Source organism: Dipodomys spectabilis, unplaced genomic scaffold (assembly GCF_019054845.1).
Source record: "Dipodomys spectabilis isolate Male_0828 unplaced genomic scaffold, ASM1905484v1 ptg000241l, whole genome shotgun sequence".
NCBI classification, from domain to species: domain Eukaryota; kingdom Metazoa; phylum Chordata; class Mammalia; order Rodentia; family Heteromyidae; genus Dipodomys; species Dipodomys spectabilis.
Genome location: NW_024870918.1, coordinates 4,101,338 through 4,128,228, shown reverse-complemented (window position 1 = coordinate 4,128,228; position 26,891 = coordinate 4,101,338). Strand labels below are relative to the sequence as shown.

The following is a 26,891-nucleotide window of genomic DNA, read 5'->3' as shown; positions in this document are numbered from 1 at the left end:
TATTTATAGAATATAGACTTGGAGATGTAATTATCCTCCTGATCTTTGTAAAACTCCAATTCTAAAGAACTAGACACATAGGGCATGGCTCAAGCAGCAGAGTCTACCTTGACAAAGACAAGCCCCTGGGTTCAAAACCCTAGGACCACTAAAGAAATAAAAAATAAAATGTTCTGGGAATGGTGGCTTATACATGTAGCTCTAGCTGCTTGAGAGGGGGAGATCAGAAGGGCTGCAGTTGGAGGCCAGTTCAGGCAAAAAGACCTCATCTCAATCACTGAAAAGCTGGGTTAACTGATCTAAAGGAGGAGAGTGCACCAGAGTCACTGTAGAGCTTTAAGAAAATACACATGCCCTATTTGCCGGCAAAATGACATAATGTCTGCGATTTGCTTCAATGCATTCTAGTGGGGTGAGGAGAACATGCAGGATCATTATACTATTCTACTTTCATGTATGTCTGAAGTTTAATGTTTAAGATATTTTAAATGCTAGCAAAGAAACGTTGAGAGGACAGATGAAAGAAAATTGGCAACATGTTCACACTGTTTGAGTGGATCATGCATAAAGGGGTCCATTTTATTCTCTCCATTTTCATGCAACTTTGAAAGCTTATATAATAAGATGTCAAAAATACACATTCATATGCACATATCCAAGCCCCATTCCTAGAGATTTGAGAGATAGGGACCTTTTTTTTCTTTTAAGTTCCACAAGTGATTCTGAACTATATCTGCATTTGATAGTCATAGCTTTTCAGTCTTTTGATAAATATTCACTGAGACCCATCAAGCCTAGGCTATGTAAGGAAGGATTTACATTCAAGGATGCTGCAGAATAATACTTGTGAAAGCATTTCAACTCATACAAGACATTGTAAATGCCATAATGGGTTACATTCAAGACACTGGTGGGTATAGACACACTGGCAATGAAAAGCTCTTATCAGTATTATATTTTCATCTTTAATCCTTGATTCCTAGTATCTTTTCTTCATCCAGTAACTAAGTAAGAATACCTGAAGCTCCTTTGTATGATGACGATCATAAATATTTCATTTTCCCCCAAAATTCTGCTAAAGACTTTCTCGCATGCACTTAAAGATAAGTTTTTCAGAGCTTTGCACCAACATGAAGGTATAGCTCCCTATAAACACAAGCCAAAGCTAATAACTGCCAGCTTAGCTGCTCATGGGGCTGAGATCGTGAAGATCTGGTTCAGGCCAGCCCAGGCAAAAAATTTGTAAGACTTCCTCTTAATGAAAAAAGCCTGACACAGTAGCTTACACCTGTTATCTAAGGTATGGTGGGAAGCATAAAATAGAAGGAGCACAGTCAAGCACAGGCCTGAGCAAAAAGCAAATGACCGTATCTCACAATATTCAGTGTTATAAAAAAGGGAGGGGGGCTCAGCTTAGAGTGTTGGCCTAGCAATCACAAGGCCCTGCATTCAAATCCAATACAAAAAAAAGAGAGCCAAATGAACATGTGGCTGATATTTTTTGGGTCCCATTATAACTGGTAATGACACAACAACTGAGAAATAGCTTCCAGAGAGAGAAAACAAAGTACAGTGCTCGCTCAAGTTCTTTTCTTGTCACTGTATCTGCCACCCCACTCCACCCTCTATCCTGGGCCTGCGCGCTGTCCTTGCTTTTTTGAGTAGTTTGTTGGAGGTAAGAGTCTCACAGGGACTTTTCTGCCCAGATTGGCTTCAAACCCCAATCCTCTGATCTCAGCCTCCTGAGTAGATAGGATTACAGGTGTGACACAGTGGTGTCCAGCTCCTCACTCTTTCTTAAATGGGACAAAGGAATTGTTGTAAAGCTAGCTAGCTATGACCTGTTGAACAGAAGCATGGGGACAGTGGACATATCTTTAATTTGTTCATAGAAAATTAAGCATCTTACCTGTGGGATTTGAATTTTAGAATATGAAAACATCCCTTTATAGAGTTCAAATTTACAGTGTTGTGTAAAGGTGAAACTCAAGTTAATTTTTATTTAAATATGCCATGCTTGTACCAGACTTTTCATTAATCAGTTTGTTCAATATGGACTAAATAGACTCTAGATAAGAGTTCTGAGGCTGATTTTAAGTAGAAATTCCCATCACAAGAACTGATTTTAAAAAAAATGCTGAGTGGTGGGATGAGAAGCTAGAAAACAAGATTTCCTAAGATTCTAAACAACTCTGGATTGATAAATTCCTATAATGTGTTAAAAAGCTGAATTGGATAATCTCTCAAGTACTCAAAATTATGAAAACCATCAACACAAGCCAGGCACAGGTGGTTAATACATGTAATCCTAGCTACTCAGGAGACTGAGACCCAGAGGACCATGGATCAAGGCCAGCCTAGACAAAAACATTTGAGAGGCTCCATTTCCAAAATACCCAGCAAATGCCATTCTGGAGGCTGAGCGCAAGGGGGAGAGCAGCAGCAAGCAAGCAAGCTGATTGAGTAGGAGGCACCAAAAGATAAAAAAGAAATTGAAAAAAGGAACTATCATAACTGATTGCAAAAATACAATTTTAGAAAGACTTAATAAAACAATCTGTGAGGTTTTTTTTACCTGATCAAGATGAGGTACTGCTGACACATGCTGAAGTTTTTTCTGCAAACTAAGAACTGACCGTAAGTTCAGAGATAAATACACTTCACTTAAACTTTCACATTACTTAGAGACATAGAACCAAATAAGGAGAGATTCCACAAATGAATCTATTCTATAGTACCAAATCTTCATGCAGATCACATATTCTAATAGAGAAAAGCTAACGTTTAAAAAAATTCTATAAAATACACACTCACATGCAAAAGTACACAATGAAAAGAGAAGCCAACCTTTTTATGATACTTTTATGTAGTCAAATCTATCAGTAATTGCTTTATAATTCCAATTCCATAAAGGCTTAGAAATATATATATATATATATATATATATATATACTTAATTACATCTTATTTATCGATTACATATATTTTTTTTTTCCAGTACTGGTCAAAGCTTCTTAATTCTCCCTAGCTTCCTAACAGGAAAATAATACTAGCAGAAGAACATCAGAAGGGTAAATTTTTCTTTTTAAAGTTTTTCCTTGAACCTGTTTATTTAATAAAGAACAAATAGAATCCATAAATACAAACTTTTATACAGCCAGTTACCAATTAGGCTAAGGGGGAAAAAAGTCAGAATTCCAAGAATGCATTGCTCTGATATGGAAAGGTCCCAGAGATGAATATGGCAGAACAAATTATAACCATAACAACTGTAGTCTATGTTTCCACACTGCTGGGGAAAATATGGGAGGGGAAAAGGGACTTAAAACCTTGCAGATGTCTTATGTTGAAGATCAGCAAGGGGTAAATTAGTTACAGCAAATTTAGGAAAGGGAAAAGACTTGTAGGAATTGTTGGAGGGAATTAGTCGCATTGGGGGGTCTTAGTAGACAAAGTGTCAATTTAAATCCTTCCCAGCTGGTTGCTCAGGAAGAGAATCTCTGGTTTAGCAGCTGAGTGCAAAGAAAAAGTCAAGCAAAGGTCTTCTCTACAGTGGAGGGGATTCCATCACATAGCTTGTCACTAAAGCATCATAACAGCTCTCAATGAGAATAGAAAGAATTCCTACACTTTTTCTGTATGTCCTGTGCAACATTCGTTACTAGGTAATGTGCACACAACTTCATATGCAAGCAGAAGGTAGAAAATTTAACAAAGAATATTTTAGTTCCTAGGAAGTCTCAGACTTCTGTGTCCCACAATATTCTCTATCACAGAAATAACATAAAGGGCACTGAAGTCTAATGGACAAGAACCAACAGCTACAATTTGTGAATCAGAATCCCCATTTCGGATACTTGAAGTATATAATTTTCTAGTAATTTCTGTGTTTACACTGAGGAGAATATCGGCAATAGCGTAGTGTTGACTACATAAATTACTGTGTCCTGTAAAAATAATAATTTAGCTCTTTTCTTCTTAAGATGGAACAACTTTTCTCTCCCAAGTAAAAAGTTAGAACAATGTAATGAGCTGGATGCTTTAGTAGAGAAAATTACAGCAAAAGGAAAAAACAAAATTGATACCCTGAATATCAAGATAGGAAGTAATGTCATACTACCATCTTTTTTAATGAATAAACTACTAAGAAGCAAAACACAAAGGGGAACACAGGAAGTTCAACTGAGAAATAGTTTAGTGTTTTGTAGTAAGTGACAATTCACCTTGCAAAAATAGACACAGTAGAAAAAAAGGTGGTTTAAGGAAGGCAACTTTAAGGCAATATTATTTCATCCTCTCTCCCTTGTAAATACACCTAAAGTATCACAAGGTCTGTAACCAAGAAAACAGTTCCTTGCTTCAAACAAAATGATCCAGCTCTGGGCCAGATGTGAAGGGTGAAAGAAAGGAATGTAGAGGAATTGTTCACGCAGCATTAAGTACTCATAAAAGAAAAAGGGATCAGAAAGACAAAAGGCGAGACTGGGTTAGACACATGGCCATTTCAGAAGCAGCTCGCATGTTCTTACTGTTTAGGACACACCTTTGGCCAATCATCTTCCTAGTAAATCAAGAACTAAAAAGGAAGACTATCTGAGTTTAGGGTCATTTCTACCTTAGAAACAGAAAAGTTTGTGTATGAGTTCTGTGTAATTCCGAAGGCTAAAGCAAAATTACACAGATATATAAATGAATATGAATTAGGCAGCACAGGTACAGAATTATTACCACTAGTAACCAAATTTACTAGTTACCATTAGTAACCAAATTTGCCTTACAATTCAAGAGTCAAGAGAGCTGTCTTTTCATGATCTTGTATGGGTAGACACACATGAAACTTAAAAAGATACTCATTGCATGCATCACTGGATGCATGTCCATCAATGAATGAATGGATAAGGCAGATATGGTACATAGATGAAAGTGTACTGTTATTCAGCTTAAAACAGAAGGAAATCCTCCAGTGAGTATAATGTGAATACACGTGAGGACATGACATCAAGTGAAATAAGCAGTCATGGAAGCACAACTACGACATGGTTCTACTTATATCAGGTCACGAACGTAACAAACCCCACAGCAGCAGAGACTAGAACAGTAGAGGCCAGAGCAGAGAGAGGAAGCTCTTATTGGGAGAGCCTAAATTTCAGTACATTCTTCAGCTCTGCTGCATATCATCATGCCTTTTACTTATCAATTCTGTACTGTGTACATATAAAAGTCTGTTAGGAAGAGAGGACTCAATTTGTAGGTTCTTCTTACAATTTTAAAAAGAGAAGATATTGATACCCAAGGATAATCTTCCTTCCCTCCTTTATCAAAAAGTTTGTTCCAGGAAGAGGAAGAAGGCTATCTACCACTAGGGAGAAAGGAGCACTTGCTACAATTTCCTGTGTTACTTCATGCATTTTTCCATAGGAGTATAAGTGGTTTGGTGTAGAAGTATCAATGATGGGTCTCTACAGATGACTTACTATTTGCATTATAATTTGTTTTTTTGAGACAAGGTCTCGCTATGCAGCCCATGCTATCCTCCAACTGTGATTTTCTTGCTTCTCTGAACTTCATTAACATAATTTTCATAGGAAAGCACATAGTGATTTCCAAATAACCCATTAACAATTCATTAAGAATGAGTTATATGCAAAAGAAATGACAGAAAACTTAAGGGATGAACTTGTATAACTCATTCCTATAACATATACACTACATTAAAATTGTTGAAAATACAAAAACATACCTTATTCCAGAGAGACCATCAAAAGCATGAAGATCTAATACATTTGAGAGATCAACTCTAAAAGGAAGAAAATTTAGGTGAATATTTGACAATGATATGAAATACATTCAATTAATTCAGAAAAAAACTTTAAAACTCTTTTATAAAAAACATGTAAACAAAGATTAACTGGAGTTGGGCACTGGTACTTCATGACTGTAATCCTAGCTAGATGGGAGGCTGAGAATAGAAGGATTGTGGCTTGATGCCAACTCAGGCAGAAAGTTCAAGAGACTCCTATAGACAGGCTATCCTAAGCCATGTGTTAGGCTGAGATTGAGAAAATAGCAGTTCCAGACTAGCCAGGGAAGGTCTAAGAGATTCTATCTCCCAGAAAGTATCTGGGGCAGGTCATACTCATCTTTCATTCTACCTAAGGAGGAAAGCCTAAAATAGGCAGATCGTGATCCAAGACCCTATCTGAAAAATAACCAGCACAAAAACAAACAAAAACAAACAAGGGACACTGAGGGGGTAACTTAGCAGTAAAACACCTGCCTAGCAAACCTCAGGCCCTGAGTTCAAACCCCAGGCCTTCCCCTACCCCCCTCAAAAAGATTTAACATTACCTGAGGAAATGCATAAAATGGATAGGCAAGAAGCAAAAAGGCTGCTATTACAACGTCTATGTAAAATTCATGAAAGTAGAGAATGGTTAGGATTAAGCAGAAAATTACTTGGTTCTTTAATAGTTTTTCTCCCCCATGAGGATTTCTTTCAATCCTGAAATGTAATTCACATGCAGTTTGAACACTATATTTCTACAATTTAGAAATATTTAATAAAGCATGTTTCTGTAAGCAGCTTATTACTTAGAAACAAAGCAAGAAAGGACAAATGGTCATAGTATACAGGTATATCCCAAAAACCTTTGGAATTTTTGTATTTCTTGTATTTCTCCTCCCATGATAAAAGGTAGTACAAAAATACTGAAAACTATGTGCTGGTGGCTCACACCTATAATCCCAGTTACACAAGAGGCTGAGATCTGAAGATTCCAGTTGGAAGCCAGCCCAGGCAGGAAAGTTTGTGAGACTTTTATCTCCAATAAACTACTCAGTAAAGGCCAGAAGTGCCACTGTGGCTCAAGCACTGGAGTGCTAGCCTTGAACACAAGGAGGCTCGGGGACCGTGCGCAGGTCCCAAGTTCGACCCCCAGGACTGGCAAAATAAATAAATAAAATACTGAGGTGTCAGGGGCTGGGGTAAAACGGAGTGACAGAGTATTCAGTATATGCAAGGCTCTTGTTTCTAGTCTAAGCAGTAAAAAAAAAATAAATTAAAAAAAGAGGAATAGTAGAACAACTATTGTATAGATATTAATTTTCTCAAGGACCCTATTTACATGGAGGTCTGACTTCACTGACTTCGGTTAGGGTCCCCTGTAGAGGGCAACTTCTCAATTTGCAATTTGCTCTATCTAAATAGATGTTAGTTCTCTTAAAATTATTTAGGGAAGTGGTGCGGTGTAAGGGGAAACAAAGGAGGAGGCAACAATGCTTGATAAGAAATGTACTCATTACCTTGCTTATGTAATTGTAACTCCTCTGTACGGTATTTTCACAATAAAAAACTTATTAATAATAAATAAATATTTAGAAATGCTACATACCTATGGCTCACACCTGTAATCCTACTCAGGAAGATAAGATCTAAGGATTGAAGTTCAAAGCCAGCCTAGGCAGAAAAGTCTGAGAAAACAGCCCAAAAGTTGGACTGGAGGTGTGGCTCAAGTAGTAGAGGATTCACCATAAGTAAAAAATGCTGAGCAAGAACACAAGGCTCTGAGTTCAAGCCCCAGTACTGATAAAATCCACCCCAAATTATTTAGTAATAATTAAACCCTACTAGGAATGTAGTGATGCAAATGCAAATAATATGTAATATCACAACTAGTAATAAGTTTAGTTTAAATCTACAACAGTAAATTTATAGGTGGGTCCTGGTTTCCAATATTAGCATAAAGCCTATAAAACAGCAGAGCACAGACTTCAGAATGCTAAAATGAAGGGAAAGGACAAAGATATAAAAGTCAGACTCCAGGAGTTTTCAATACACTCAGTATATTCTTTCACAAAGAAAACAGAAGTTCATTTGTCATCATCAAGATTTACTCACTGCCCAAACATGAAAACCCAATTACCTCCCTGAAGTTCGGGCTGGCCAGCTGCGCCTGCCTGGGACTTGGTAGCAGGCCCCACACTCACACTGGCTGCAACAACACTATTAGGCTGGGAGCGTTGAGCTTAGCAGATGGGGAAATCCCATTTTATTAAAGACAAATGCTCCCAAGTTCTACTTAATAGATTCCATCAACAGTTGGAATTCTGGACACTCATGATGTGCTGAATTAGGAAAATGATCAGGCAAAGAAGTAAATGCTCCATGAAGACATTTTTTTGGTATCAACTTTCACTAAAAGACCAGTCTTAACATGAAACCTACTTTCTGTCTCACCTCCACAGTTGAGCAAATATATATGACAGGTAAAATAAAAAAAAATGGAGTTCCTCCTCAATATTTATCATCTTTATTTTAGAAAACCACCTTACTTGAGTAGAGTTTGTTCATGTGAATTTTGTAAATATCTAATTCACTTTTTAATAAATACACAGCTTCACTACGACAGTGCCTGAGACGGTACATGTCACTGAGAGCTAAATGTGCTTTTACAAAACCAAATTCTACTGGTATTTCTAAAACTGACAGAATCAACCGTAGATCTATCGGTTCAACAGATTATTGGTCCATTATTAGACCAACTCTTATTGGTCTATTATTGATCTATTGTCCTCTGCAGAGAATAAAATATTGAAGTCTCTAAGTTTTCCATGAAGCAACTAAAAGGACAAAGTCTAAGCTTCCAGACGGAAGTTCTGATGAACTTTATCCACAAAAAAAAATGCTTCATTTACTTGAGCCATGTGATTAGAAAATCAATTTCTAGGGCTTAATGTGTTTAATTTTCTCCTTTAGAGATAAAAATGCCAAATGTTTTCCAAAACATTAAGAAAAATAAAGATTATAACAATCATTTTATTTTTTATTTATTTTTTGTCAGTAGTGGGCCTTGAACTCTGGGCTTGGGCGCTGTCCCTCAGCTCTTCAGCTCAAGGCGAGTGCTCTACCTTGAGCCACAGCGTCACTTCTGGTTTTCTAGTGGTTTACTGGAGATAAGAGTCTCACGGAGATTCCTGCCTGGGCTGGCTTTGAACCTCAATCCTCAGATCTCAACCTCCTGAGTAGCTAGGATTACAGGCATGAGCAACCAGCACCCAGCTATAACAATCATTTTAAAACTCAGTGGGAAAAGAAAAAACTTCAAATGTTCATTTTTCTTCCTATTTTTCTTAGAAGTACCAAGTTCAGCTGCTATTCTAGCAATAGTGTAAATGGAGCATTTACATCTTTCAAAATTCAACGAGTCTCTCTACAGAGTATGTCAGCCAATCCCTGATTTATGAGCTGTAGATGTTGTTTAAACACTCAGGTCTGAACTCCAAATGCCTTATTCAGTGGTATCTCAAACTTAACTCAGAACTGTTTACAAAACTGACCTAGTTATCTTTTCCAAACCTAGTTCTACCACCAACCCACCAAGTTTCTTCTCTTTCCTGTATTTCCTGGATCAGAGAATAATCTCAACATCAAGTCAACCTCAAAGCCTTCGCTAATTCCTTGCTGCTTATAGGAGAAAATACAAGGAACATGTTATAAGATCTTTTGGGGTAAGATCTTTAGCCACGTATCTTTTCTCTCTGCTACAAAACTCATGGGTCATTGGGCACTGGTGGCTCACACCTGTAATCCTAGCTACTCAGGAGGCTGAGATCTGAGGATAATGGTTTGAAGACAGTCAGGGCAGGAAAGTCTATGACACTCTTATCTCCAATTAATCACCAAAAAGCTGGAAATGGAGCTCTGGCTCAAGGGGTAGATTACTAGCTTTCAGTAATAAAAGCTCAGGAACAGCTCCCAGGCCCTGAGTTCAAGCTACAGGACTGACATGCACATGTGCATGCACACACATATACATGCATGCGTGCACACACACACACACACACATTGCCATGTGTCCTAGTAATCCTAAAATGGTTACAGGTTCCAGGAATATAAAATCTCCCTGACAAAAGAGGTCACTTGGAAAATTCTCATTTATTCTTTAGGACTCAGATCAATAATCACTTTCCCAGTCAAAATGCTCCATGTGTTTCATCAGGAAGCATGAAGAGCTAGCCCTTTCTACTTTCCTAAACTTACAGGACCCTGTGAACTTTAATATTGCTGTTGTGATATATTAGTAATATCTAATATGTTATCTTTTGCCTGTTTGCATCTGTTTTCAACAAATGACTGAGCTCAAAGGCAACTTTGCCTTAACTACAACTTAAGTCTTTAATCTGCCATGAAATGCCCAGGACTCAGTAGAATGTTTTGTAGTTTGCACTGGTTAATTTACTATCAACCAACTGGCTTTTATTTTCCATTGTTCAGTCCAATTAAATCACTATATTTTTAAGGTCCAAAAAGTTAAAGACTATGCAACCACAATTCTGAACCTTACAAAGAAAACAATGCTATTCATTGTTCTTATTCCTTAATCTTAAATACACATGGAAAACCCTTTCTACACATGCTTACAGCAGCTGTCAACTACAAAATGCTAAATGTAAATGTAAAAATAAACTTCCCAAGTGATTTCAAATATTTTCTTAGGAAGCAAACTTCTACCTTCCATACTAAGATGCTCAAATGTCTGTGCCTCAAGAAATCTTGGGGAATGTTTAATCTAAGATTCACGACTCAACAGTAAATTGTTCTATGGTCTTTACAGATAAAGACTCTAACACAGTTTTAATTCTCCCTGCAGGGAAGACAATTTCAGAATCAGATACTGGAGAAATAGAAGAAAAAAAAAAACCTTCATTCTCTTGTTAATGCATCTTTTGAAGTAACAATCCTTGCATATTTACTATTCTATACTAGAACAAATGTTAGAAATAGCAGAAATGAGCACTGGGCATGATGGCTCAGATCTGTAATCCTACCTAGTCAGGAGGCAGATATCAGAAGGATCATGATTCAAGGCAAACTGGACAAAAATTAATGAGATTCTATCAACATGTAAGCCAAGCACCGTCATACATAACTATAATCCTAGATATGTGGGAGACCCTAGGTAGGAGCATTACATTCAAAGGTCAGTCCTAGGTAAAAATCCAAGACTCTATCCCAAAAATAACTAAAGAAAAAAGAGCTGGAGAGAGTGATTCAAATGGCAGACTATCTGTCTAAAGCAGGACAGGGAATGAGAAAGGGAAAAGGAAAAGCGGGGGTGGGGAGAAAGGGGGACAGGAAGAAGGAAAAGGACAAGAACCAGACTAGAAGGAAGATTAGAAATAGCAAATAAAAGGATGGGAAGGGGAAACAAAGGAGGAGGCAACAAAGCTTGATAAGAGATGTACTCAGTACCTTGCTCATGTAACTGTAGCCCCTCTGTACGGTATTTTCATTTATCTATCTATCTATCTATCTATCTATCTATCTATCTATCTATCTATCTATCTATCTATAGTGACATAATAAAGTAAGCAAGATGAAACAAACCTATTTATGACATAGATACTTTAAAAATGAAATCAGACAAAATAGACTTGATTTAATATGGTTGCTAAAGATATGGTCTTACAGCCACAGTTATTTACAAATATGATTTTTTTAAAGCTCATTTAAGCAGTATTCAGTTTGTCTGTTATTTTGTAAAGAAATTAAAACTAAGGTGAGAAGCAAGGTATAGTGCAATAGGAAGAAGACATGCTGAGAAATGTCTTGGCATGAGTTAGAGACTCCAAGACTGATACAATGGCACTGGAAATTCCAGGAGTGCATCCGCTCACACCAGGCCTACAGTGCCTGCAAAGGACTCACTCTGCAGGCATTTTTCCTCCACTGTCAGCAGGAGTGGTTCCTGAGAATGCATTCCAAACTCACTCCCCAGCTGCTCTCAAGCTTATAAGCAGCTGCTGCCTTCCCACCTCCTAAAGCTTCTGGTAGTCTGTCAGCACCTCTAAGCTCTGCCATAGCAGGCCCCGGCTGCACTTCAAGGAACCTCTCAACCTGGGACTGTGTGGCTCAAGGCCGCAGAGCTGCTGGCTGCACCCTGTGGCATATATCAGATGCTGAGTCCCTTCTCACCAAACACATGACCTTAGTAAAATATCTTAATCCAGGAATTTTTCTAAATCATGACACAACTTGGTGGAAAACAGTTCAAGCTACAAAAATATTTTAAGAGCATGTCTTTTGTATAAAATGAACCACATCTGTATGAACAGAGCCATACCAACAACAAAAAGGAAAAGAACCTAAAAGACTTTAAATAAAAATGTTATAAAGGAATACACCAAGAATTTAAAGGTAAAGACCCCATGGATTTTTACAACATAGTTGTTTTGTTTTTTTACAGCTGTGAAATGAGATTTTTAAAGAATTAGCCATTTAAATGCCTTAAATTAACATAAGATTCTTTAGCATAGTTTTCCAGACTTCTTTGGAGTATGAAAGAACTTTTATTTTGTCTTTAGAGACGGGGTCTCATCATGTGGCCCAGATGGCTTAGAACTCAAAATCCTCTCTGCCTCAGCTTCCCATGTGCTCGATTTTATACATATACATATATATACATATATATACATATATATGTATATATATATATATATACACATACACATATACATATACGTGCTGGGATTTTATTTATACATATATATGTATGCTACCACACCTGATTGCAAGTCTTTGTTATTGCTCCTTAATAAACAAAAGCTTCGTTGTACAGCGTTACTGTAGATCTATTGCCTTAGTTACAAAAACAAACTAAATATAGCAAAACAGACTAAATATAGCAAAATAGCCTATAAAGACCATCCCAAACTGGGTACCAGTGGTTCATGCCTGAAATCTTAGCTACTTAGTTTGAAGCCAAACCAGGCAGAAAAGTACCCAGGAGACTCTTATCTCCAATTAGCCTTGAGCAAAAGAGCTCAAAGGACAGCTCCCAGGCATTCTAAACAACTCCATATTTTAAAATGTACCAGTATCTTTCTTACATTATAATTGAGTATATTTATATTAGTGCTTATGAACTAAAATTATGAGTTGTAATAGCTTTGTTTAGTACATGTGCTACTGAAGCAGAATTTTTAAATATACCTTGATCTTTGTGTTTCTAAGATATTTCCAAGTCCATTTATGGATCTGAAATTAAAAATATAAGTAAAAGCAGGTCAAAAGCTAAATGCTCATTTTATTAAAGATACACAACTCACATTATATTTCTAAAATAGAAAGTAAGAAAACACAAATATAGCTGGAACTATATGCAAAAACAAAACTTGAACTTCCTTAAAGTTTAATTATTCTTTTTCTTAAAGTTATAAATCTGGTATATTCTATTCATGCATTAAGAAAATACACTATGTTAAAATGTACTGCATAGTGATAGACTAGGGGTGGCCAACATAAAAGAAGACCCTTCACTTTCATCTTCCTATGAAGATACTTTTACTATAAAAAAAAGAACCTACACTTGAGGCATAAGTATGCATCCACATGCACATACACTCACGTGCACATACACTCACATGCATACATGAAGACAGAATAACGAAACCCACCAAAGGAGGGAGGAGAGAGGGGAAGAATCAGAATATGGGGGGTGGAGGATGAATTGTTTTAAAGTGCACTGTGTGTATGTGGAAATGTCACAATAAAATCCCACGTATTATAAATTGTTAAAAATTTAAAAAATAAAAAAATATCCTTCACTTTAGAAAAGACGATTTCAAGGGGACCCGGCTCAGTGGGGGGTATAGTATTTACTTAGCATAACATGCACTTCAAATTCATGGGTTCCACTCCCAGTACCACCAAAAGAAAAAAGAAGGAAAGAAGACAAGGAGAGAAAGGGAAGAGGGTGGGGAAGGGAGAGGGAGGGAGGGAGGGACTAAGGAACAAAGGACGGGATGGAAGAGTGACAAGAAAATGGGGAGGGAAAGGAAAAGAAAAGACGGTTTATGTTATCTAGTAATTCTCATGTTCAAATTTCTAGTGATAACCAACTTCTCCCTAAGCACACTGTGAAAATGACTCCACAACTAAAATAGAGGAAAATGGTTCTCTCTATGGCACCAAGAAGTACCTGCAACACAGCAAACACCTCATCTACCTGCCTGTATATATCATCACTTCTTCCATTGTTTTTACGGTTACCAAGATATGTGCTACTTGTTCAAGCTTGTTTTCATGGTAAGCCTTCTCACACACAACATTGCGAGGTAAATCTCTCCCTTTCCTTCAAGTACTTTACAAATTGCTTAGCCTTCTCTTTGGAACATGTTCTAAAGGGGGGAAAAAAAACCCACAAACCTTTTACACTACAATAATAGGTACAAAAGTGCTTACTGTCATGTAGTACACAGATTTACCAGCACTATCTCAGTATTACTCAAAGCAAACTTATAAGACAGGTATTATTCCTGTTTTACAGATAAAATAAATCCTTAAGAACACTGAGAAACAGACCAGGGATTAGAACTCTAGCAGAACCCATGCTCCATATTCTCAAACGATATCTAAACATTACCTGCTCTCTACATGAAACATCATCTGTATAGTAAAGTTTAAGAATATTACTATTTAAACAAAACCAAATATAGAGAAGAGCTATCAACTTCTCTTGTAATCATTAATCATTGCAAACAACTGTTTAATGAATCATAGATTTATCGATTCAGTTTGTAATTTATACTATATGAACCAGTACAACAGAGTCAAAATCTGCAATCAGCAGTAGCTCTGAATACCACTACAGCAATGTAGAGCCACTGTGCACAAAGATACCCCAATAGCAAAATGTTGTAGCATCTCTATCTGCCTAGTTTAGGTCGTTAAAGACAATTCTAAGCAAAGTTCCTGAACGTAACCTCACTTGACATGTCCATCCTTGGTTCCAGAAGGAATGGAGACTCTAGAACAGTCAGCAATGACCGTTGGCTCACAACCTGTAGTTGAGTATTTACTCAGATTGTCCTATGTCCACTAGCCTTGCCCATGGACACTGAAGACATTACAGCACGCTGAAAGACAGCTGCCTATGAGGGAAGACACTGAGTCAGGAAAAACTTTGCCAACGGGCTGGAGAGAGATTTTTTGAAAAAAATAAGCTCTCTAATGTTGCTTGGGAGAGATGGGGAAGGGGAAACTGGGATTCAGAAACTGGCAACATGAGAAAACCCTGGAACTGGGCAAGACATGTTCATCATTCATAGGAAAGTAAATTCACAGGCTTGGGTAAAGTTGGGGGAAATAGAGTCTGAATGCTAGGAAAGGGTGAGAAGACAGGAAAAGAAAAGATGAAGTTATAGGACTATGCATGAATTTGAATTAAATCCTGCAAGCAACGGGCATTATATACATATGTATAATATATATAATATATAATATATTCTATTGACCTAACATACAGCTATTATATTTAACTGTTACATGTAACTCCATAATAGTCACTGAGGTAGGTCAACCTTGACCCTTAAGTTTCTTCCAAACAAATCAGGGGGAAAATATTTTGTATACTGAATCCATGGACATGTAGTTACTTAATTCTCTTAGAATTTTGTAGTAGCTAATGGCTGCTCTCTATTTTAAAAGTAATTCGAGTTAACTTCATTTTAACTGACTCATAAATATTATACACACTAGTGGGATGGCCAGTGTTTTCAATACATGTATACATTTAGTGTAACACTTAAATCAGGTTAAACACACGTATTTTCTCAAACATTTGTCACCTCCTTATTGTGAAAACATTCAAAATCCTTCCTTCTAGGTTTTTTGAAATATACAATATACAACTGCTATCTAGTGTACCTAATAGTTGTTCGTAATTTGTTTAACTCCTCTTCTGAAATCAAATCTGTTTTATTGATGAGAATCATATCTGCCAAAGCAACTTGCCTAGAACAGCAAAAAAAAAAAAAAAGAACAGGTGTCAAAAGAAATGTTAAGAAATAACAACTTTGTTATGTTAATATATCAGTTAAGAAATACTTAGGATTCTATAATACTGACTCTACTTGTTCTTCAGGTCATTAATTGCATTCTCACTAAATAAGTTCAGATTTCACTACTCTGAAGCTTTTATGAAGCTAAGCCGCAAAATGTTTATAACCCAAAGAAAAATTTTCAACTTGCTATTTTCTTCATAAAGAAAAGCATACAATTTAGATATTCAGTGAGAGGAATGAGGATAATCTACTTAATGTTTCTTGTAATATTTATTATTTCTAATAAATGCAGAAAACAGAGTAACTAAACAGTCATGGTTTTAAAAAAACTACTTGAGAAGATCAGGATCTTATACAAATATCAAGTTCTTCACCACTATAAATATAAATTTCAGTCTCTAAAAAAGATAGAAATTCCAAACTGGCACTATGCTTATAGAACAAAATATATTATTATGATCAGAAATTATGTTTTCTACTAACAGTAAAGAGCTGAGGGATCTTTCATTTTTCCTCAGTTCTTCAGGAAATACTGTTAGTTTTTATTTTGATGGATGTTTGTGCTACTACCTGAGCTTGAATTCTATTGTCTCTCACACTTGCTTGGCTTTCTTGCCTCAAGGCTGATATTCTATACTCTACTACTTGAGCTATACTCACAGTCTAACATTTTGCTGGATAATTAGAGATGAAGTCTTTTAGACTTCTCTCTCTCTTCTGATTTCAAACACTGGCCTTCCACCAGATCTCCACCTCCTGAATAGCTATGATTACAGGTAGAAGCCGCCAAGAGTATGGCAAATCTCTGGACTATTTATTCCTCATATAGTCTTATGTTATCTATCAAAGATCACAACCAAATTCTCAAAACTAATTTAATTTTAGTTCACTGAAAAGGCAGATTTCAATGGACTGTGTATCACAATCATGTTTCTGTTTATGTAAATTTCATATGAAGAAAGAATGTTCAAACCTCCATACATAAAACAAAAAAAATGCAATCCTTTTGTGTGTGTGCCAATATTAGGGGTTGTGCTCATGCTTGGTTTATTCACTCAAAGCTGTCACTCTACCACTTGAGTCACACTTCTTCCAATAGTCACAATCTTTAAATTAAAGGATTTGTACAATCTTCATTTGACCTTTATAAGCATTGGCTATTTTCTATTTAGCTTGTGTATATTTTCTACATTAAGTATTTTCCTAAGAGTTACAGCAATATTTAAGTTCATTCTAGTTTGTGTCATAATCACATACAAAATGTGGTGTTTATGTAGGTAGGATTACAAAATAAGATAGCATAATATCTCAAAATGATCAGGAATCACTTGCTTGCATGTTTGTTTGCAATCTTTCTGGCCTACACCTGGACCACCCATCCCAATTCAAAGGATGGGAGCCTCATTGTTAAATTCAGTAGCATATTTAGAGACTGTCATCTACCCTGAATCCTAAATCCCACTGCAAGAATCTGCTAAGTGTAAGCAAACTAACTTAAATAATTATCCATCTAAAGACCAATCAGTTAAGAATACAAAGGTATTTAGGTTTAATATGGTTTATGTGTCAAAAGCATTTCCATATTTTTAACCTATTCTGAATAACAATGAACACTGATGCAGTCAGGGCAATAAATGAGCGAACCTTATTTTTATAATAATCTTCAATTCCAAAGATACTACCCAAGAGTATTTTTCAATGTTAACATTTCTCAAATTCCTCAAAAATCAAAGAACTTCTATGCTCAGCCTTCTCTTTGTAATAAGAGGTTTTAAATAATATGTTAGCTATCAGACCATGATGAATAGCCGAAATTTATGGGGAAAAATACATTTTCCTTACTCATGTTTATACTTTTTAGTTTGTTTTGTGGTGTCATATTAATGAGTTTTTCTTAGTAATGAGTAGAAATCAATATAAACTTTAAATATGAATACCTAGACGCTTCATTGATAAGGCCATCAGGTTTTTCTTCTGTTAAATGCTAAACAAAAAGAAAGTTTGAAAAAAAAAGTTACTGCATTATAATACAAAATCTAATGTCAACAGGAAGGATTTTTCTAAGAGACAGCTTTCTTGCCCCTAATGAGACCATCCCAGAAGTACTACTAAAGATCTTTCTTGTAGTTTCTTTTCTTTTCATTCTTGGTCAGTGTAAAGCTTGAACTCAGGATGTGGGTGCTGTCGCTGAGCTTCTTTGTGCTCAAGGCTGGTGCTCTACCACTTGAGCTTCAGCGCAACTTCTGGTTTTTGAGTGGTTAATTGGAGATAAGAGTATCAACCAGACTTTTCTGCCCAGGCTAGCTTCAAACCGCAATCCTCAGATCTCAGCCTCCTGAGCAGTTAGTATTTTAGGCATGAGCCACTGGTGCCCATTCTAGTTTATTTTTCTTAACTGACAGGTAATGGGTAGCCATTGTTACAGGTACAATGTGATGTTCTAGTACATACAAATGTACTGATCAATTCAGGATACAGGTTATTCATCATCTGACTCAATGATCAGATTTTATGACAACATTCAAAAGCCTCTTTTCTTGTGTTTTTGAATTCTAGGCTAGTATATTGTGGAATGTAATAATCCTAGGATATTGTGGAATGTAATAGGAACATATTCCCTCTCTTTGACTATGACTTTGTACCCATTACCTAACTCTCCCCTTCTGCCTCGGCCCCTGACATAAAGTCATGCATTACTTGTCTTTTTGTGCTAACTACCTTTCTATCTGAAAGCGTTTTATTCCTCATCTGTACATTTTTCTATGGTGAGTCTAGGACAGTGAGGAAAGGAAATAAAATTGTATACTCCTGCCCTTTATTTTTCTTAAAAAGACACCCCTCCCCCCATTTAAAATGTACCACAAAATCATAGAAACTGTAGTTCCAAATTTATGTACTTTTTTATAAAGCTGTTTTTGTTCTAAACATTCATTATTAGTTATACAAATGAAGATAACCATTGAAATGTTACTTTCTTGAAATCTAACATCCATCCATCCATCCATCCCTCTGTTCCTATTAACTCTCTATCCCAAAACCATACACAGGATGAACTAAGTACCAGGCCCTTTAATTTCCCTTAAAAGAGAGATGGCGGGAAGAACACAAACCTAAACTCATAGCTGAGTAATCTAGCCTCCTAACGCAACTGTTCATTTTATTAATCTCTCCAGAGTCAGGCTAGCTCCCTTAAAAGACTTTGCCATTGATTTCAAGAGCCAAGAGGTGGGGTTTTTGTTTGTTTGTTTAGTTTTGTTTTGCGGTACTAGGAATCGAGCTCAAGGTCTTGCCCTTGCTAGACAGGTGTTCTACTGAGGAATGCCTTCGGCTCCATCTTGACACTGGTTATTTGTGAGATCAGATCTCACGTCTTGATGTCTGGAATCCAATCTGCCTATTTATGCCTCACAAAGGTAGAATGACAGGTGTGTACCGCAGCATCCAGCAACTGTTTGAGAAAGAGTGAAAAAATATTTTTGTTCGAGCTGGCCTCAAACCAGATTCTCCCATTATCTCAACTTCCAAGTGACTAGGATCACAATCATGAACCACTGGGATCTGAGTCATGAGGCACATGAAAACATCTCTCTGAAGCTAGCTTCCCTCCCTATATTTTTACTTACATCCTAAAGGCATCAACTTGCCATAAGGAAAATGGCGTTTTTCAACTCTGAAAAATCATATCCACCCCTCAACACCTCAATGCTCAACAGAGGTTTCCTAGCACAATAAAAAGACTGGTTACTAAGGTATTGATTAATAGTAATACTCTATATATTTGAATTGAATGTCACATATTATTAAATTCCTTTAGTTATATTATTTCATTTAGACTTTATAGTGATTATGGGAAATAATTATTCTTATTGTATAAAGAATCTTAAAACCCCACCATCACAGGATACCACCCCAGAGCTATTGCTATTATTTTATTATTTTTATTGAAGTATCAAGAGAATGAAAATGACTATCAGACCCTAGACAAATGCTTGGCACAGAAACCCAACACACAGCTCTTGAATTAACTGTAGTTAACACCCCGCCACACACTTATTTGCTAACATAGATACAGAGATGTTAGAATATGAAAAATGCTATGTCATAAATCCCTTTCCATTGAGTAGTAAATCTACTTAACAATGACCCAGTGGTAACAAGGCTTTTGCTTCTGGATGATCATGTAACATTGCAGGTAATTTTAAAACTGAAAAAAAGCTGTGGACTAGCTGGAATTCTAGCTACTCAGGAAGCTGAGATCTGAGGACTGTGGTTTGAAGGCAACCCAAGCAAAAAAGTCTATGAGATTTTTATTTCCAGTTAGCTATCAAAAAGCCAAAAGTGGTACTGGGAAGGTGGCTCAGTGGTAGAGTGCTTGCCTTGAATGCATGAGGCCCTGGGCTCGATACCTCAGCACTACATAAGCAGAAAAAGCCAGAAGTGGTGCTGTTGCTCAAGAGGTACGGAGCTAGGCTTGAGCTGAAGCGCTGAGGAACAGCACCCAGGCCCAGAGTTCAGCCCCACAACTGACCAAAAAAACCCAAAACCAATCACAAGTAGAACTGTGGTTCAAGGGGCAGAGTGCCAGCTTTGAGCAAAAAAGCCAAGTAAGAGTTTGAGACCCTGTGTTCAAATCCCAGTAAAACAAATTTTAAAAAGAAACTACTCTGGAATATTTTTCAAAATATAATATTGTTGATTTTACATATCTGGCTGTGAGTTTAGAAAGCACAAAAATAATGACATAAGTATCAGCTATGTGTTTTTAAATTTTCCATTCTTATGTAACCATTTGCTTCTCTAAAAGATTAGATATCTCCATTCAAAGCTAAATAGAGTTCACTAACATTTTATTAGTTCCATCCAGACAGTCAGGAAGTATTAAATGTAAAAATAATTGCAATCTCCCCAAATATAAGCCTGCCAACACACACAAATCTATTAAGAATATGACATGTAATAATCACAGATAATTATGGCTTGTTTATGAGCTGATGAATGTGACTGTTTCACATTCAACTATATACCCATATCTCAGAATATATCATTAGGTACACACACATATCTCAGGAGAGCAAGTGTGTACTTGTAATATACACAATTTTGGCTTTAACTCAAAGAAACCAAGAAATCCTTTGACATAACACTACTGTAGATATATAGAAGGAATACAAGGTGTCCTCTTCTGCAAAATAAACAAGCTGGACCAGAAAGCCATTAGTAAAATTAAGACTATCCTATAACTCACTGGCTAAGTAAGAACAGTGTTATTGACCACGGTGGGAAAATATCTGTATCAATGATGTCAGACATCATTTAGAGAAGGAGTAGCAACAGCAATTTCTTTCATATAGATTCTTTCAAACAGATCTAATACTTTCACTTTAAAAAAAAACAGGACTGCATAATGTTTATTTTTCTGGCCTTTCCCAAGCCAAATTGTTTTCTGACTGAATTGTCTCAACAGTTTGTGCAATATAACAGAGGAGCCAAAAAGAAACTGCTCACTTGACCTTTTATGTGTAACTTCATTCATTGATTCTATTGCATTAAATGCTGTCACATTTGTAGACCTGAAAAGAACAATGTCAGTAGCCTGGGTGTCAAGTCTTGAGAATAGAGAGCTGTCATTTTCACTTGTCCAATTCTTTGCCCATGATTAAAAAATGAATATTTCAGATCAATGGGTGACAATCCCATTAGAGTGACAGCCCATGATATCAATTACCATTTCAGTTTCAATTTTGCTGGCTGGCCACAGGGTACCATTTCTCAGCTTTACTTGTGATGGGCTGGCTCTGTGAAGCATGACACCCTTAAATTGCTGCCCATTATCCAAGTGTCATTACTTGTACTGCCTCGGAATTCTCTGAATCCCAAGCAGCTACTGAGGTCAAGCTTTGCAACCAGAGGAATTGGACAAGTTGGCAAATTCTTTATATAAAGGCAAAGTTATTTATCTGGCATTTGACTTTGAAAATCTAAAGTTTCTATTATCCTGACAGTATGTCAGTTTTGTGTAGGTTTATTGATTTAATAATTTAAGAGGTTTTATCAAGGTGGCAGGGGGTTAAACATATACTGTGTTTGCATTATTCAGAATGCTGCTTTGTTTTTTTTTCAGCATCTATCATTCAGATAATAGATTCTATTTAAGTCTTCACTACACCCAATTATGCATTTAATGTTCCATAATCTTAAAACAGTTTTACTTTGGGTGTAGCATGTTAAGTCTATGAACAACAAATGAAATGACCTATCTGTTATCTATGTTATTCTGTTAGCTATGCTATTACCAAATTTGGTAATAAAATGATAAAGGAGGTGGATTCAGACATGTCTATAATAGATAAGTCCTCCAAAATGAAGAATTTGGCAGTTTGAAGGGATTATTTTTTTTTAACAATTTGCTTGAAATACGATTTTAAAAGACGGTAGATTTATAAAGTAAAATTACAAAAATATTACAATTTGAGGAATCTTTGATTTCTATTCTATTCACAAATTTTGGAGTCTTTGATTATTACTCTATTCATAACTTTAAAATTTAGACTCCAACAAAGGAATTCTCTTCCAAACTTCTAAGATCAGGGCACTCTATGGGAGAGAGGGTGAAGGGCTGGTTGAGGAGTGCTGGAGACCCTTTGATGAACTGCATATATCTTCACTCAAGATTCGGAAGAAAAACTTCAAAAATCAACAAGTACAGCTAAGTCAGGGATCAGAATTCAAGTGAGTAATTTTTTAAATACTGAATTAAACCTCTTGAAACTGTCTTACTTTGGTCCCTGAGGATATGTCTGGATTGCTGTGGGGATAGCTGGGACAGAGGATAAATTCATTCTCTGATTCTTTTAGTAACAATACTTCACTTGGGGAGTTGAAAGACGCTGTTGTATTTAATGTAACAATATGCTTTTAAGTCATATTAAGGACATTTTACAAATTGAAGCCAACTAAATGCAATTTAGAATCTAAGCAGTGATCTAAGCCAATCACTCCAGCAGTGTCTTTTGATGGGGAATTTCTCCTCATTGGCCCTATGTATAAATCCTAATTTCCTCAAGACGAAGTAAAGCACTATTTATTATTGTTGTTGTTATTATTATCTTTAAGTAGTTGTACAAAAAGGGTTTCAATCCAACAAGTGTGATTATCAGTACAGATAATCAAGTCCAATTCAACAATGTGTCTTCATCAGTCACTCCTTCCATCCTTCTCCTCCATCTTTTCCAATCCAGTCCCCAAGTTATGGCGTTCCATTGTCACACACGTACATTGAATATAATGACTGTATTTCCCTCTCTTTCTCTACTTGTAAAGCAGTATCTTTCACAACTGACTTCCAGCTTATGTTTGGTAGCAATTTTACAAAGTAATGTTTTTACTAAGCTTAAGTTCTTTCACCAAACAGAAAATTTATCTATATTGGGGCTGAACTGTGCTGGAATTACATACTCAAACTTTATCCTAACCCCACATCCTTATTAGGAAATATTATAGTAAGTCTAAATTTTACCTTAACATCAAACAAGAATAGAAATAATATCATTTAAAAACACAAAAAGATACTTTAAAATGTAAACTATCTATTATTCAAAATACTATTTTGAAAAAAATTTTAAAAAAAGTTTCAAACAGATACAGAGACAAAATAATACAATGAAATGTTTTTTTCCTAGCTCTTAACACTTAGCAACTCATAATCTTTCAACTTACTTTTAATCCATATTTTGAATCTACAACAGTTATGATACCTATAAAGGAATAAACATTTTAATCACCTTTAAAAATTTTTTTATTTATACTGCACAACCGTAGTTGAGAAAAAAATAAAACTAATGTTTTTGAGTTTACAAATGCTATTAACTTTTTTCTCTTACTAATACAATTCAATAAAATAAATGCATTTCAAATATGAACTAAGTGCCTAGCATTGTTTATAAGAACCAAGAAGGCATAAATTTTAAATTAAATTAGCAAACAAGAAAAAAGATTCCTTTGGTGATTAAAAGCTTACCATCCAAAATATAATGAATTTCATAAAGTAAAATGTGATACATTACAGAAGTCAAGTTATTCTCCTAGTTTATTTCCACATAATTAAAATCAAAATTCTCTTAACAGTTAAATAATCTAAAGAATTTGAGACATTTTAGGTTATCTGATGCCTAGACTCTCTAAGCATAGCTCATAAAAACATTTTATATTATATTGCAAGTATCTAAATTCTCAATCAGTTCAGCTAAAAAAAAAATGACCTGACAATAAAAATAAATTTGCCTAAAAGCAAAAGAAAATTAACTTACCATCAAGATAAATCTCACTCCCTAAGTCAGCATCAACCCAAAACATGGAAGCCACAGCACCTGGAAGAACACATTACAGTATTCACTAAATAAAATTTCTTCAACGTTTAAAGCATGATTTTATCTGTTTTAATGTGTACTGACAGAATTAGCAGGCAAACATACACACTGGCTAACCTTGGACTTTCAGTCATTCTACTAGAAGGAACCTTTTACTATTTACAGTTATTTCTATCCCTCTGTTTCCTCAAAAACATAAACAGAGAAGACAAACTCTTGCCACATACAGCAAGCTTGTGTTGATGTCGTCTTATTTACCAACTGATGTTAGCAAGCAATTTGGGCATGGGATTTATTTTTAATTTCTCATCTCCTGAATATTCATATGGTTCACAAATAAATTCTTGCTTCAAAGGAAAAATGAACAAAACATAGACAACTCCAAAGTCATTTTGTCCAAAAAAGGAATTTCATGTGATTTTCATAGAAGAAGAACAGGAGTAAAATTATATAAATTCTCTGGAGTTAGTGATTGATTTTCTCACCATTTGCTTAGTACTGTGCATAAAATTTGGGTCTGAGGAAAAACTTATTTGTAAGTAATAAATTAAAGCTTGTTTTTGACAGAATCGGCTTGAAGATCAAACCACACAGCCTGATTAGTGTGCCACCGCACAAGAAAAAGAAAACTGACAGCAAGGAAAGTATGTGATTTTTTCCAAAGCATCTCAGGCCCAGTTAGTGACAGTGCTGTCTAAAAGAATGAGCATCGGGGAAATAAGGAGAAGTAAACTCATTCCACTGTGTGAAGCTGCTCACATACCCTGACAAGATGTGGTCCCCCAAGCATCACTCTGTGTCAACACTGAAATGCCTGTCAGCTGCTTACAGTGATTACTCATGCAAGATATAGCAAGGGCCACAAGATCTAATGGTTTCCTGATACCTATTGATTTTTTTCCCCCAAAACTTAATAGTTTTCCAATTTGACTGAAATAGGATTTGTGAGTAACTGAGGCTGAATCAATGCCTGTCCTTCTCAAGGAAATTACTGTACCATGACAACTATTTAGCTTAGAACTGGGGAGTCTCTATCTCCTAAACAGGAAACAACCGATTTGCCAATATGAATTTCCTTCACTTTCTTAGCTAAAGACATGATTTTAATTAATAGGGGAACAACAACAAAAAAAGTAAATCTATTGCATCATTACTCCAAAAATAAGTCACAATTTTTTTTTTACTTGGTGAGACACTTAACATTATATATAAAAAGTTCTGTAAGTTTAAAAAATTGTTGATTTCTATTCAGATAAATAGGCTTAACTATTACCACTAACATTTGCCTAGCATTAAAGCTGAACTGTCAGAGTATATTAAAGCTTTTAAGGAACTATGTAAAATCTGTATAGAGGTGTTAGGAAGGGGTATTCAGGGAAAGGAAACAAGAGTGATTTTTCTCCTTCGGGAACACTGTTTTGGGTACTACCTACATGCAGTGGGGAGAAACTAGGGATGCTTCTAAACATCTTATAAAGCCCAAGACAGCTCCACTCCCGACACATAATTTAAATGACAGATGTCATTTGTGACAAAGCATTACCTCTGAACCAGATTACAGAATTTCCCTTCTTCAAAACTTAATAAAACAATAAGAGCAATGGATCAAACCTGAAATCTTAGCTTCTGATATTGGGAAGATCATTGTTTGAGGTCAGCCTGGGTAAAAAGTCTAATTTCAGCACGAGGTCCTTCCTGAGTTCAAACCCTAGTACCAGTACCAAAAACAAACAAAAAACAATACCACACACACAGAAACTCCTATTGTAAATTTTGAAGAATGACATCGTCAAAATAAGAAACAATTCTATGTGTGTTACGGTCATTCCTAAGCCACCTACTAATAGGAGGGCTTTGAAAATTCAAAATCTTACAACTTATCAGAAATGCCTCCCAAAATGACTAGTAGTAGATATAAGGAAAAAATAAGTAATAAAGGGAAATCTCAACAAAATTCAAAAGTTTCTAACCATCTCTATGCTTGAGGGAAGACATTTAGTCTAGGGTTGAGAGCAAAAGAGAGCCAGAAGTCTGAAGTTTGATGATGTTCCCACACAAAGTATCATACCAATCACAAGGTGATCCTACTGGATATTTTTAAGAGAGCAGGACCTAATAGACACATTGCCTGCCCAATCTGGGTTTCTGGGTTCCCTAATATTTCTTTGCTTCTCTTTTCTCAATATCCAGCTTTCAAGTGAGGGCTCAAGGAAACACATTTGGGGATCTGGGATATAGCTGAGCTGTAGAGTGCTTTGCCCAACACACTTGAAGACAAGGGTCTGACTCACAACACCACTCCCTCCACACACTCACAAAAGAAGTTTAAGTAAGCCAGGTGCCAGTGGCTCATGTCTGTAATCCTAGCTACTCAAAGGCTAGATCTAAGGATCCTGGTTCCAAGCCATCCCAGATAAGAAAGTGTGTGAGCCTCTTATCTCCAATTAGCCACCAAAAGTCAGAAGAAGAGGTGTCACTTGAATGGTAGAATTCTAGCCTTGAGCCAAAAAGCTCGGGGACAGTGCCCACGCCCTGAGTTTAAGCCCCAGGATTGGCACAAAAATAAAACTTTAAGATAGGTAGAGTATTAAAAAGAATTCTTTATCGATACCACAAGTAAATAAAATTTCTCTGAGCCTGCTATATCAAGCACAAATACATGCATTATAAGAGAAAAAAACA

General features: G+C 36.1%; 1 protein-coding gene across 5 annotated transcripts in view; it reads right to left on the bottom strand.

The window, feature by feature from the left end:
• LOC122124681 (COBW domain-containing protein 1-like) overlaps window positions 1-26,891 on the bottom strand; it is a 46,108-nt gene that overhangs the window by 7,708 nt on the left and 11,509 nt on the right. For 4 of the 5 annotated variants that reach the window (XM_042699381.1, XM_042699379.1, XM_042699380.1 and 1 more), the window contains 7 exons: window positions 24,150-24,209; window positions 23,560-23,597; window positions 17,781-17,827; window positions 15,707-15,793; window positions 12,992-13,036; window positions 5,741-5,797; window positions 2,576-2,624 (listed from right to left, as the gene is read on the bottom strand). In XM_042699381.1, the coding sequence (XP_042555315.1) occupies window positions 2,576-2,624; window positions 5,741-5,797; window positions 12,992-13,036; window positions 15,707-15,793; window positions 17,781-17,827; window positions 23,560-23,597; window positions 24,150-24,209 (383 nt within the window). The remainder of the gene's footprint in view (window positions 1-2,575; window positions 2,625-5,740; window positions 5,798-12,991; window positions 13,037-15,706; window positions 15,794-17,780; window positions 17,828-23,559; window positions 23,598-24,149; window positions 24,210-26,891) is intronic. The other variant, XM_042699384.1, reaches the window with a different exon arrangement.